The 14,162-nt window shown below is 45.0% G+C and overlaps 1 protein-coding gene across 4 annotated transcripts in view; it reads right to left on the minus strand.

The window, feature by feature from the left end:
* The window catches only part of LOC117397107 (rho guanine nucleotide exchange factor 12), a 60,282-nt gene that overhangs the window by 17,505 nt on the left and 28,615 nt on the right, over positions 1-14,162 (minus strand). For 2 of the 4 annotated variants that reach the window (XM_033995660.3, XM_059010340.1), the window contains 13 exons: positions 11,468-11,491; positions 10,304-10,395; positions 8,241-8,297; positions 5,796-5,894; positions 5,452-5,501; positions 5,011-5,068; positions 4,756-4,916; positions 4,299-4,376; positions 3,566-3,685; positions 2,558-2,698; positions 2,065-2,199; positions 1,353-1,451; positions 893-1,003 (listed from right to left, as the gene is read on the minus strand). In XM_033995660.3, coding sequence (XP_033851551.3) covers positions 893-1,003; positions 1,353-1,451; positions 2,065-2,199; positions 2,558-2,698; positions 3,566-3,685; positions 4,299-4,376; positions 4,756-4,916; positions 5,011-5,068; positions 5,452-5,501; positions 5,796-5,894; positions 8,241-8,297; positions 10,304-10,395; positions 11,468-11,491 — 1,225 coding nt within the window. Of the gene's footprint in view, positions 1-892; positions 1,004-1,352; positions 1,452-2,064; positions 2,200-2,557; positions 2,699-3,565; positions 3,686-4,298; positions 4,377-4,755; positions 4,917-5,010; positions 5,069-5,451; positions 5,502-5,795; positions 5,895-8,240; positions 8,298-10,303; positions 10,396-11,467; positions 11,492-14,162 lie in introns of those variants that run through there. The other 2 variants (XM_033995662.3, XM_059010341.1) reach the window with 2 other exon arrangements.

The following is a 14,162-nucleotide window of genomic DNA, read 5'->3' on the forward strand; positions in this document are numbered from 1 at the left end:
TAGAAGACTGAGGGAGGGCTAGAGATCAGGACTGAGCTGTGAGGTGAAGCACAGCCCCTAACTGGAGCCAGAGCAATAACTGTCATCTTGAAGTACAAATGCAAATAGAAAACCAACATTCAACTCAAAACAACGTGCACAAGATTGCTATATTTCATCTATACTGAGATGAAATACAGCAAATATGTGAACACTTGGGAGTCCATCAGATGTGGATATTGCATCAAGGGTATATTTTTCTCCACAGGCAATCAGCTGTAGACACTGTCCAGTGAGTCGACTCCTGCATAATCCGCAACTCAAACAATGCAAAGGTGTGTGAAAGGAGCTTTGCACTTTAACCTTCAAGGAAGTGCAACGAGCAAAGTCTGGCTCTAACAGCAGCGACTGTGCAAACGCAGCCTCTCAGAGATCAAAGAGGTCCAGCAGACAGGACAGGTCTGTCGCCAATCCACGTCTGATAAAGACTCTTCAAAACGCGCTCTGCCACGTGCTTGAAAAGAAGACGCTGTGGCACAGGTTGAAACTGCACAAAATAACAACTACAGACCATTGACGTTTCAGAGGCTGTTAGCACTACCATACCTGGGGTCAACGACAGCTGGAACTGTGCAATTCCTAATCCATTGCAATCACAATGACATTGCAGTGGAGCCTTGGCATATCTGTAGTTGTCATTGTAATTATGCCATATAAATTGACCAATTACAGTTGAATTACACACCTTTGCAAGCTTAATCATTTGCATTTCCATGCTGTGTTTCTGTATTTGTGCCTGTGATTATTGCTGGTTATTTAGAATAAACAGAGGAAACATGTTAGTATAACTGTAAATGAATAACACAGGCTCTGGTCTGGAGCACCGGGCAGACTGAGGATGGGCGGCACGTACCAGCGGCGCAGGATCGAACTGCGAGACGACGTGATGGAGGAAAGCAGCCAGGTGTGCAGGACGAGACTTCAGCAGCTCCATGCTCTGGAAGCAGCTGCACTGACCGTTCACCTGGGGAGACAAAAACAAAAACCTCTATTCCAGGGTGTTCAGTTTTTGCTTTATAAAACCGAAAAGTGATCAGAACAGAACTCAGTACCCCAACCCCAACCCATTCCAGGTTTTACTACGAGCTTGATTAGCCACAGTGTATAGGTAACAAGCTCTGGCGTATCATCTCAAACTCATAAGGAAACCAGGAATGGATCCACCTGCTATGCAATGGGAGTCTTATTTCAATCCCGGGAATACTATTTCTTTCCGATTGTAAAACTGAACTTCTAAAATTTGCCATGACCGCACTACACATGCACTGTCACACCTGCTCTTCCTGGTGTTCAGAGATGCCTGCACGTGTTACCTGCTCCTGCTCTGTATCGAAGTAGTCATCCTCTGCCCCGATGATCTGTGTTCCAAGCTGGGACGCGGGGCTGCCCACACTGGACTGGAAATGGGAGTTCTGGGGGGGGGGAGAGCGGCAGCAGTGAGTGTCCAGGACAGAGAGGGGTGGGGGAACCGGCTGGCCCGATTCACAACTGGGATCAGTTACTGTGATCTAAACACAGCAGCCAAAACTAAAAGCTGCTCCAGGTTGGATTGTTAAAAAAGGCACCTGGCTTGGTGCACTGGGAATAAACAGAGCTAGGATTTTGATATTTTGGCTGGAATTGAAGTAATACTGGGTTAAATATCGTTAAGCAGTCACAGCAGCATATCTGAATTCTGGGAGAAGCACGAGTCAGGTGGAATGTGTGGAATGAGGTCAGCATTACAGGAGTTCCAACTTGATCAGGTTTGGAATCCCAAAAGTAAAATATTTTTTAAAAAATGATAATTTTTCAATACATCATGGCAAATATCTGAAGCAAGTACGATTAACACTTTGCTTTCCCGATTGTACGTGTGCATTTGACACTACGTGTTTCCGTGCATCTGCGTGGAACAATCTGCCTCGAGATATTTAAAAAGGCCACTCTTTTTCCTGCAGCGTGACTGCAGGCTGAGCAAACTGTTCCTCTCTGCAGAGTGCCTGGAGAGATCTCAGAGGGACAAGGAGATAGGGAGGCACTCACCTGGTCAGGGGTGTCTTCAGTGTGGGTCGTTTCGAAGGAGTTCACTCCATCCTTGGGCACCGTCTTTGGGCTGTGGGAGGGAGTATCACTTTGGCAGTGGCTGTCCGTGAAGGCGGAGGAAAAGTTTGATGTAACCTGCATGAAAGAACCCTCAAATGGAGTTAGAGTTTCCAAGCATCCAACACTCCAAGCAAATCACTAGCTCATCTTTTGTTCTTGCACAAAAGTTTACTGAGTTTCTGTTCTCCTGTCTCCTTCTAATTTGTATTTTATTACTTAAAAAGCACCTCTCCACTGGAATGAAAAATGACTCATTATGTACAGTGCTTCAATATCACCCCCTCAGATGCATTTGTAAAAAACAAGAGAGGAGCTCTTCAACTTAGTAGCTGCTGCTCAGCCAGAGAGAACCACTGCACTCCACGCTCCAGTATACAAATCCATTGACAGATTTCTTATTTCTGTTCAGACGAGGTTGTGGACAGGCACTCACGTCGACCGCCCCGCTGTTGGGCCGTGTGTCTGTCCCGCTGGCGTCCATGCGAGGGGACAGGGTCTGGTCCCCATCAGAGGTATCCTCAACTTCACTGATCTGCAGGGACTCCGAGGGGGGACGAGAGGACTGAACCCCGTCCTGAAACAACATAACATCGTCAACCATCCTCTATCAAAAATCATGACGACACGTGCTGTAAAATACAGTACATATGGTGCTTTAAATCCGGTACGTATTGTAGCAGTATTTAAAATTAACGACCCAACAGCAAAATGTTACCCATGCACAGAACTGCGTAAAACATAAAAGGCAATGCAATTTAGCAAAAAAAAAACACTGTTTCCAGAATTAAAACAGTATCCAAAGTCAGTATTCAACATTGCAGAATGTAGTGCTCGATAAGGCCCTAATGTCACAGTTCACTTGCAAATGAAAATGCACAAAACTAAAGATCACAGATTTAAAAAAAAAAAAAAAAAAAAGCATCACTATCTAAAACTGTTTAATAATGAACTTTTACAGAAATTGGAGGAAGTGCTGTGGAAATGCACAATAGGCATAATGATTAACTTTTACAGAAATTGGAGGAAGTGCTGTGGAAATGCACAATAGGCATGAAAAAAAAAGAGCGGGCTATCTAAATCTATATATCTAATGAAGAACAGTAATTGATAACCTGAAAGCTCGTTATTTTAATTATATTTTCTCTTATATTTCTTGTGACTGAGGAGTATCCTGTTGGATCCTGATTCTCCTTGGATATAGAGAGCCACTTGGTGTTTTTCAATTCTCTCTCTCTCTCTCTCTCTTTCTCTCTATACATACACATTTCAAACCAGGATAGACTGTTGAGTTGCTGCAACTCATTTCTGACTCTGACGATAGGGCCTGTTTGAAATGAAGCCTGGCTGTGGCTTACCCAGCCCTGCCCCCACACAGCCCTCTGTGTTCACCCTGCTCCCGATGCCTTGACCCCTGAAACCGATGCCGGGAGGCCCCTCTCACCTGTGCCCCGCCGGTAGCTTTGCTGAGCTGCTCTTGCAGCTGAGGAATGTGCTTCTTCGCCTCCTGAATCTCCTTCTGTAGCTTCGGGGTGGGGCTCCGGCTATACTCCTCCTTCATAGCCTGTCAGCAGCAAATAAAAAACGAAACCCCAATGAAAAAGAAAGAATCCTTGTGTGCTCCAAACTACTCGCTCAACTCCTGTCGTGCTTGCGGTGCCAGGTATTCAGAATATAATGCAAGAAGGATCAGAATCTGTGCTCCACGGTTCTTTTTTCTTCTGTATCAGCTGTCGTGTTAAATCAAGAGAAGACAGCAGCTTACGATTAACCAGCAGCGAGATACAAAAATGGTACTTTCCAACACGCGGTCATCTTGAGTTCCGGAACAAATTTAGCATGAGTGTGGTTAAACTGAGGGAGAAGTGAAAGAGCCGTCATACCGTTAATCAAAATCGAAAGAGCACACCCTGTCCAGCCTCCTCTACAGTTCACAACTCACAGCAAGCCATTCCTCTTTCCTACACCTTCAACAACAAGAGAACACAGGGCTGCCCGGTTTCACAGCTCTAAATTATACCTGCACAGCACTGTGCCAAAACCTATTAATATCCTGTGTGCTGGGCTTGTGGTTCATGCGGTACGGCAGTGGCCAGGAAGTGCTTGATCCTAAACAGCAGGTTGCAGACCGAGCTCAAACTGAGAATCGCTTGTGAAAGTATGTGAGGAGTCTTTACCTGCAAATCCTGCAGCTCTTTCGATAACATCTTTTGCAGGATGTCCACCTTCTGGTTGTGGACACTGTTGTTTTCATGCTATAATAATTGAAAAAAAAAATTCAAATGTAGGAGTGACATGCATTTTACACACACCATAGCAGGGATCTGCATCCCTGGGGTTTCAATACTACCTTCAATGAAGTATCTTCTTGAAATGAACAGGAGCCAGGAGTTTGATGTTCAATAAACTGTTCCTGCTTCACAGCCGCAGGACCAACTACTGTTAATAAACTAACTTGCATGCAGTGAAGTGCGATCAGTTCAAAAGCAGATTCACCACGGGCCTGGTGGTACAAGCTCTGGTCATTTCAGTAAATTTATAAACCCAAGCAGATCAAGTACAGAAAGACTAGGAGAGGGCTAGTGTGGCTTTGAAGCCCTGGATCCCTCGCAGTACCCAGCGGGGGGCTCTTACCCATACTGGCTGGGGGGCGGTGATGCTGGACGCGGTCTGTCCGGGGGAGTTGGGAGAGGTCACTGAAGTCAGGGCCCCTGGATCACTCTCGGATTCTGACAGCGGGATGTGGGGTAACCCTGGGGGACGACCCAGCACTGTGAGCGCCACATAGGAGCCAGCTGAAGAGGGACAAAAAAACACTCCATCAGTGCATCAGTAACACACGCTGCAGCTTCACAATGTTCAACTTCCACCCAGTGTGGCAGTACTTACATTTAATCAGCTTAACAACTTCTACATGGTTTGAATGAGTCACTAAGGTGCCGTTAACCTGTAAAATACACACAATTAGACATTCAGTATATATACATATATGTCTCAGGTCAGGTTGCTCTGTTCACTCAAATTAAAAACTGGATCCTATATATTTTTGCAAACAGGACACCCAAATGCTGATGCTGTTTCGGCTGCAGTCCCACCTCCCACCAGGAGAGGGAGCAGTGGAGCATGGAAGAGGATTCCAGGAGAGCTTCCAGGGAGACGGAAGGATATGAAACAAGGAACCAATACAACATTCTGAAGCTCACATTCCGGAACACTGGGCTATGCTTTTAAAAAAGTCCAGCACTGCCTTGTATGCAAAGGCAGGCGATCAGATTAATAAATCAAATGGTCAGGCTCCAGCAATATCGTGGATTCTATCCCAAACCTTACCTTGATTATCCTGTCCCCAGTCTGCACTCCAGCACGCATCGCAGCGCCATCTATAGGTAAAGAAAAATACGACACGTGAAGACTTGTGTGTTTTATTTAACCAGTTGATTGCCTACAGTAATCCTACACCCATGCAAGCACTGTATACTCACTCTTATTAGAAGTTATTAAAGATTATAGGAATATCCCATGAAAAAGCACATGCTTTCATCTTAACACTGCAAGGCTAACATGACAGGGTGCAGTACTCTGAAAACAGGGGTTCTGAACACAGAGCCGTCTTTAGGAGCGCTGAACGATCCCCCTCCCCATGCTCTTTCGGTTTCAGACCGCAGAGTGCTTACCTTCTTTGACAGACTGCACGAAGACAGGGTTGTCTCCACTGACCGTCAGCCCAAAGCCATTGTCATCCTTCTGGATTATAACACAGCGCTGAACCAAACCTGCCAGAGACAGGAGGGGATGGCCAGTTTAGACAGGGAGCACAAGCAGGGTTTAGAATATTCTCTCTTCAATTCTAGAACACCTCAGAGATTCTGGAATGCCAGCCTCGCCTGCATTCCTGCAATAGCAGTGCTGTTCCGGTGGCTTTTTGAGTGATTCAAACAGCAGAGAATGGAATGACCTTTGAACTTCCCCACCCCTCTAAGCAGGTGCCCACCCTCCCCAAAATAAACCCCACTAAATACAATAAGAACGGGTCCTCTTTAACAGGGTTTAGAATGCATTAGGTATCAACGTTAATTGTGTTATTTAAAAAATAAAACACATAACCATTTCTCACGAAGCTCATCCAAGACACACACACTGAAACCAGAACCACACACCCCACCGAAACACGAGCCCCGCCCACCTTCCCCTCTCCACAGTGCCGCGCTGTTTCCATGGGTGCATTTGAACCCATGCTCCCCTCTCATTCCCAGCCCAGACGCAGCTGTTTCATTAGGACTCCGTACAGTAACACCTGTGTGTACTAGCCTCCCTTGGGACCAGGCAAACGTTTACCTAGTAAGACAGGGGCACTCTATTTGGGCTCCACTGCTCCTGAAGTGTTACATTATTGTTTCTCTACCCCCTCCCACAGATGGAAAAGTTGCTCAATCTTCCACTAACAACTTGCTCTTTCCACAGAGCAGCCCTGTTTGTGCCCCCGGCGAGCACTGAAGCACGGGGCTGCCCGACACTCCCTGTGCTTCACTTTACAGTGAAGGACAGAGCGTACTGATGCTAATTACTATACTGTGAGAATCACAAACTGAAAAAGCTAACCCGAACTGATCCTCGTAAGCAGTTCCCTGGAAGCACAAGGGCAGGGCGTGCCGCCACAGATGTCATAAACAGGGGTGGAGTGTGGAGCCGCCCACATCACAGAGTCTGCACAGCACAAAGAGCTTTATTATGAGGCTGGGGTTTAACAGCCTGACATCACAGGCATTCAAACAACAGGACGCTGTATACTGAGGGTGACGTGAACACAAGGGCTTATATCAGATCCTCTTGTAACAGAGGGTCTAAATCAAAAGCAGGGCTCAAATCAGTGCTATTGCTGTGACTAACAGACTGGCAGTGTGCGAGTGGAAAGGGGGGGAGGGGGGGGGGGGGGGGCATTAGACATTCTGAAATGATCATTTAAGCAAATGCATTTTGCATTTTTTTTTTTTTTTTTTTTTTTTTTTAAAAGCACCAAAGATGCTATCTATGATTTTTACAAGGAAATGTTCAGTTTAGTTTGTTTAAATAAATAAATAAATAAATAAATAAATAAATAAATAAATATCATCTTCATCTTCATCTTCAGCCTTTTTCAATTCACCGCTGGATGAAGGCCTCCCCAAGACTCTTCCTCATCCACGTTGCTCTGGCGTGTTTCCTAATTTCATCTTGCCATCTTCCTGGAGGTCTTCTTCTTGGTCACTTTAGGGGTCCAGTCTAGTATCTCCTTGGTCCAGCGATGGTCTGGTCTTCTTGCTACATGTCCGGCCCACACTGCCATTTCAGTTTTATATAGAAATGTTTCATACTGCATTTTATGAAGTGGTTATGTAGTGCTGTGCGCCCTCGTCCTTTCACCATTCTGTAATTCTCCAATTCATCTAGTTCTTGTTGTACTGTACTTTGCTGTGCAGACCCTCCACCAATTTACTCTCGAGTGGAAAAAAAAAATCACAGAATAAAACCCAGAACTGTAAAGGCTTTAGAAAGAAACACTGCCACCACTTAAAAATAAAATGGAAGGAAATTCATATGAATTTCAATAGACATTGGACCTGAACAACAAATGTTCTTTCTATAAAAATTTAAAAAAAATACAATGTATATTGAACTCACAGGAGTAGCAGCTAACGCATTGGAAATCACAGGAATCTGTGGACGTTGTTTTAAAGTGTAACTGAAATAGTTCAGCTTTCGTTGACACAAGTGTTATTAAGGGTCCTTCCCTTCCCAGCGCGTTTCTCCATTCATTGTTTTACTATCGCTGCCACCATGTGACACGACGAACAGGAAGGTGTAGCCAGCCTCAGTAAAATCAATGAACAAATCAAGAATCTGAGTAGCTGACGGATTGACAGCTGCTGTACCACGGCCTCTCAATTCTTGGTAATTCTGAAGGCTGGCTAGCCCAGTTTCAATACAGAACCGTGTTCTTGTAAATGCTGTTCTGGTGGGAAACAGAAGCAGGGTGTTAGGCAGGCACAGCAAAGAGACAGGCACGAGTCAAAAGGAGAAAATACAAGAAACTGAAGAAGCCACACCAAGCCAGGAGGAAGGGAGGGGAGGGGGGCGCTTACCATAGGCCTCGGGTTTACTGGTGTCCAGAAAAGATTTGCTCTTCCTGAGGGTGTGGTCTGCAGGACGATGGAGAAAGGGACACAGGGAGAGAGAGAAACAAAATGGAAAAAAGAGAGAAAAACACGGACACAAAATATAAAATGGAACTGGTGCAAGAAAGAAACCGATCAATCGATTATTAAAACCATGCAACACGTAGACAGATCGGACACATACAAGAGAAAGGGCAGGCAGAAACACTATTGCTAGAACAGGAGATGAAGTGGCGGGTGGGTGAGTTTTAGTTTTCGCATGCATTCCCTTTCCAGCAGAGCGCTAGAGAGATTCCATATACTGACCAGACGTTTTGCTGTGGATTGAAAACTAAATGATCTGCCAGCAGAGCTGCATTCTGACTACGAGGCAAAGTAGAAGCCAATTCCTAAAAAGAAAAAAAAAACCACCAGAAGCCTCCACAGTAATGCTGTGGTCTCTATATTCTGGTAAACCAACTGGCTCTGGTGTTTTAAACAGGGACAGGTTTTGCAGTTGTATGCACGACTTCGGTATGCTACTGCAGGCCTGTCAGCTGAGCAAGAAAAAGGATTCTGGTAATAAAATAAATATGCAGATAAATGCACACTGCAATACAAAAGTATAGAGCACACTAGCGTGTTTTACAAGGGTAATAAAACTGCATTAAAATCACCCGTGCTCTGAAGTGAGAGGTGAGCAGCTGGTACGGAGCTCTGGAGAATTCTGATTCCAATTGGTTCATCTGGATATTCTGTGCTTTTATTCAGCATGTGTTAGTTACTTGTGTGTGTGTGTGTGTGCGTGAGCGTGCACGTGGCAGAATGTATGGGGGTGCCTGCATCTGTTTGTGGATGCTTATGTTCGTATGTTCAGCGTACCTGTGTGTGTGTGTCTCCGTTTGTCAGTGTGGGCGATTGTTTGCTTGCTTGTTTCCTAAATCTACAGATACTCTCGAGGACATGGTGGGTGAATAAAATAACCCAATGGAAATGTCAAGCACAAGATAATGAGCTTGTGATCTCGCCCCATGTCTTCAATGAGCCACGGTGTAAAATCAAGTACCTATTTCTACCTGCTGTGCTAGTACATTATCATTGCATGCAGTTTTTACTCAAGTTTGCTACATTTTACCTGAAGAGGTAAGAAAGCAAACGTGCTTTAAAATGTTACAAAATGCTAGCGTATAACCTTCTGCTCTGGATCGTCTAAACTTCACAAAAAGGGATGAAAACTTCAAAACAGCAAAACAACTAAAACTCAACTTCTCACTACTATTACTGAACCACCGCTCAAAAAAAAAAAAAAAAAAGTTTTCTAGGTCTTAAAATGTGCTTGTTAAAAAATGCAGGCTGCCACAAAGTGTAAGACACACTATGATACACCGTGGGATGGAAATAAGACTCCCATTGCATAGCAGTTTGATCTATTCCTGGTTTTACTAGGAGTTTAGTAAAACATACCTGAGCTTGTTACCTATACACTGTGGCTAATCAAGCTCCTAGTAAAACCTGGAATAGGTGGGACTGCTATGCAATAGGAGTCTTATTCCCATCCCTGTACACTACAGAAACGCAATGCAGAATATAGGAAAAACAATGTATTATACCATTGTCAACCAGTGGGGAAAGGCAGGGTTATCTAACACCAGCAGCACAACGGATTCCTCATTTACCTACGCACACACACAGAGTGCACTCGGAGGGACAGAGACATACAAACACAGACACACTTTTTAAAACCGCTTATAAATCACCCTGTCCGTCCCCAACACAAAACAGCACCTTAAAATCCACCTTCCCCAGTAGTTTTAGTGCAGGCTGTACTGTGCTGCTGTGGTTTCATTTAGCAGCCCTCCCTATCAAAGAGACTGTTGTGCAGTCCTCCCCCTGTCCCACAATCCAAGTGAAGCAGAGTGACACAGCAAGCAGGAGAGAAGCAGTGTTCCACGACATAAAACAGCAGAGCCTCCCTCCCATCTGGACAGTCCGCACTGCAGTGCAGTGGTAGATACGCGTGGGGCGTGTGCAGCGTGCGCCGTGGGGTTTACCTGTAGGGTCGAACTCCTGCGGTGACACAGTCGGTTTGTCGCTCTTGTGTTTCTTGTCCGGGGGAGGGTCCTTGCTGAGAATGCTACCGTGCCTGAAACAAAACCAATAGACTTTACACTTTACACTAATGTGTTGCCACTGACTGCGAGAAGCTCGTTTTAACAGAATTCTGCTCATTGCAATTTTGATCAATGATGTGTTGGAATTGATTCAAAGGGAATGGGAACTGGAATTTTTAAAAGGAACTGAAAATGGAATTAAACAGGAATTGACCCTGAACTCCCATTGCATAGCAGTTAGATCCATTCCTGGTTTTGCTATGAGTTTAATAAAACAATAAGCATACACTGAGGCTAAATCATTTTAAAATGGGGGGGGAAACTGCTATGCAATTGGAGTCTTATTTCCATCCCTGCAGTCTACATTATACACAGGAAATGAACTGCACAAAGCAGTTACTGTAGCATTCACTATACACAGCACCAGAATGTCTGAGCAGACCTCCAAAGCATTTCAGACTCAAGTGCTGCTACAGCTTTAAGAGGGGCACACTTAGACCTTGACCCCTGGCCTCTAAACTGGAATAGGCACAGAAACAGAAGCGGCCTTCAGCAGTGCGGCGCAGTGCCGGCACTGTGGAACAGCATGTCAGTAGACACAGCTGTTGGGCTGACAAAGAGCAGCATTTGAATGAAGAGGCGAAAAAAAAAACAGAAACACACACACACTTGTAGGAGTGCCATTCCTGTGCCGTCAAAGCACAATGCAATCTCTGCTCTCCCTTAATACCTCAACGCTCTCTGTTGTTATTAATGAATGAGACAGCGTCTGTCTTTTTGATTAAATACAGACATATTTAATTACACAAAAGATATTGCAAACCTGCCCCCACACCCCAGTTTTGTACTGGAATTACAGAGACACAATGAGATTGGATAAAAGCACTGACTCTTAAATTCCCTTAAGTCTAATCATCAAAATGCTGTCTGTTTATGCTTCTTATACTGAATTACAGTACTAGTTTAATCTGCATTAAAATAAGCACACACGCACACAAATTAATCTGCAATGTCATTGAAATATTTTTAAAATCCTGTACTCAGGGTAACAAAGAGAGAATCCAGTCATCTCCATCACACAAAGCGCAGGGCACACTGTCTTACCTGGTTGGTTTTCTGATGGGAAACCTGCAGGAGACAAAAGTAGAGTAAGTTAGATGCAAAGGCTGTGCATCCATCCATACAGAAAACACATTCTATACAAGGGCCTCTGGGCATGTCTCTTCAGCCACCCACTGTACAGAAACCGTACAGGAAACCCTGATTCCAATAATGGGAGCCCTGAGAACGTGGCAAGCCTGCAAGGAGTTGAAATCGTTCTGGAGGGATGTGTGATGGTGCCTCAGCTTGTACAGGTACATCAGACGAAGTAACTATGCATTAGTGCTGTACAAATAACATGCGTACTTTGCAATATCATCAGCTGTCTAAAAAATTGTCAAGTAGTGATTGGTTAGGGGTGTAATAAAAAAAACAGAGCAAAATACAAAAATACTTTAATTTGAATGTTCTATATTTTATAGCAAGTGGTCCAAAACTGTCTGCACTGATTCATAACTTAAGATTAAATATTTAACACAAAACAGCCTCCCACACCAATACTTTTCTGAACTGTGTTCTCCAAGGATGGAAAACAGGCTGCTCCAGCAGTCTGGAACATAAGCCTTGCCTTTATAAATAGCCCTGGACTTTCTGCTGTCGTTCCTTCCTCTGAACAATGGTCTCCTGCACGGAACAATAGCGCTCACGTCAAGGCCGGTAACTCCCCCGCTGCATTGTGGGATAGATTCCCGGAAACGTTGCGACTGCCCTGGCCTGGTGCCTGTTTCCTGAGTGTGTGAATTGTTCAGAGCGATCCCGGGAGAAGAGGGGGGGGGACCTGGAGGCCAGCGATTTCCTGGACACACGTGTGTGATCAAACAAGGGGAAAAGTCTCCTCAGCGTGTGAGGAAGTGTATAGTAGGGCTGGGAGAGGGGATACCGTGACCCCAGCAGCAGCGAAAATACAAACAAAACTGGTGGAACCCACGCCAAATTCACAACAGAAAGTAAATCACTACCACCAAAACAAAGCCTACAGTATAAACCTGCTTTTATTTAGCATCCCTAGTAAATGTGAATAACATGTTTCATTATTTCCCCGCGTGGCATCGGTTTCCACATGGTTAAGAGGCACCACCTCCAGTGTAGATGGTTTTATTCACACAGGCTGCTATGTCATTCATATCAGACACCCTTTTTCAGAGGTTCCATGACTCAGCGCGGGCCTCCCTGTCACGTGACCACGCTCCGTGATAAGACTATGAAGTGTGAGAGGGGTCGTGTGTCACTCCGATAGTGTAATCTCACACAACTGCAGCGTTCCAAACTGGAACCCCTCACTCACACGCGGGCAGCAATTATAACTCACTCCTCGGCAGAGCCACAGCCCCACAACACTGCAACGAGATTATAACACTGTGTTTTACTACCGGTTTGTATGAATCCCCTTGCATTTCATTACCATTGAAAGGGGGGTCCACTGTAAACAAACAAAAGGCTCAGGTAAGTTTACAGCTCTTAATCAATCTAGCCTTTCACTTAACTAAATGCACTCTGCAGCAGTCTGCACACACCGTACGCTACCTCCTGGCTCCTCTTTGGCTGCAGGCGGCGCTACCCCTCCAGAAAGCTGTGGTGGTTGCACAGTGTTTGCTGAAGCACAGGAACAAGCCCGTCCCCAGGCAGACCCGACTCTAATCCCGATCAGATCAGGTCGGAGCTCTCCAGACAGCAAGTGCCTCTGTGGTACCTGCACATCAGAGGTTTTCATCCTGGACAGATCTCACTGTGTGATCGTGCCTGGCAAGCCTGCAGTAGCAAGGGAGGGACTCGTTTTCAGCTCGGAAAGGCTGTGCGGTTCTCTGTGAAGTATCGTACCAGGTTTGTCAAGTTCTGGTGCAGTGGTTGTCAAACCGAAGTTCTGCAGAACATTCTGGAATTTGTGTTCATTAACCCTATTCTTCAGTCATGAAGAATAAACCTCTTTATTGAGGATACACGACCCGCGAGGTTCCAACGTGATTTCTGACGGCCTGTGTTAACATACGACACCAAGATAGGACCTTGAGGATCCACCAGGAAAATTAAAAAAATCTACAAAAAAAGAATCTTTGCAGTTTGCTGAAAAGTCCAGTTTCATTGCAGTCCAGTCTGTCTGAGTAAACAAAAAGAGTATGTTATTTTGTGTATAAGATACTCGCAACAAGACCGCGGTATTTTTTTCAGCAAGTGTTTCTACAGCTTTCCAGACACACTTCTCACCTCACGTGATTCAGTGTGACCCTAACTAATTTAATTGTCTACAAAGAGAGAGTGAGATTCCTCCAGCTGATCAGGCAGCGAACTGCGTGTTGGAAACATGAACAGTTGTGTTGTGAACGGACGGGGAATACGCAGTGGTGCAGTCACATGACACAGCAGCTCTGTACAGTACAGAAAGGGGCAGGTTCTCAGTCCTGTAGGCATTGCTCATAGCACATTAAAAAGCTGGCAAAGAAATGGTGGAACAGCTTTTCAGCTGGGAGCGAGAGAAAGAGCTCCAGTCTCATCACGGGTACATACAGTAGTAAGCAAGAATGAATGATTTACTTTTAGTCGCTTCTAGGGTTCGCCCTTCAGCAAATTCAGAGGGATTGTCTGTTTTCTAACTTCACCATCTTAATATTGCACGCTGGCCGCAACTACTGCACCTAATTCAAAGTAATGGTCAGACTTTACTATATTAGAAATCAACTGAGCTTTTCATAACACAGTTCAA

The sequence above is a fragment of the Acipenser ruthenus genome, chromosome 40 (assembly GCF_902713425.1).
Source record: "Acipenser ruthenus chromosome 40, fAciRut3.2 maternal haplotype, whole genome shotgun sequence".
Lineage (NCBI taxonomy): Eukaryota > Metazoa > Chordata > Actinopteri > Acipenseriformes > Acipenseridae > Acipenser > Acipenser ruthenus.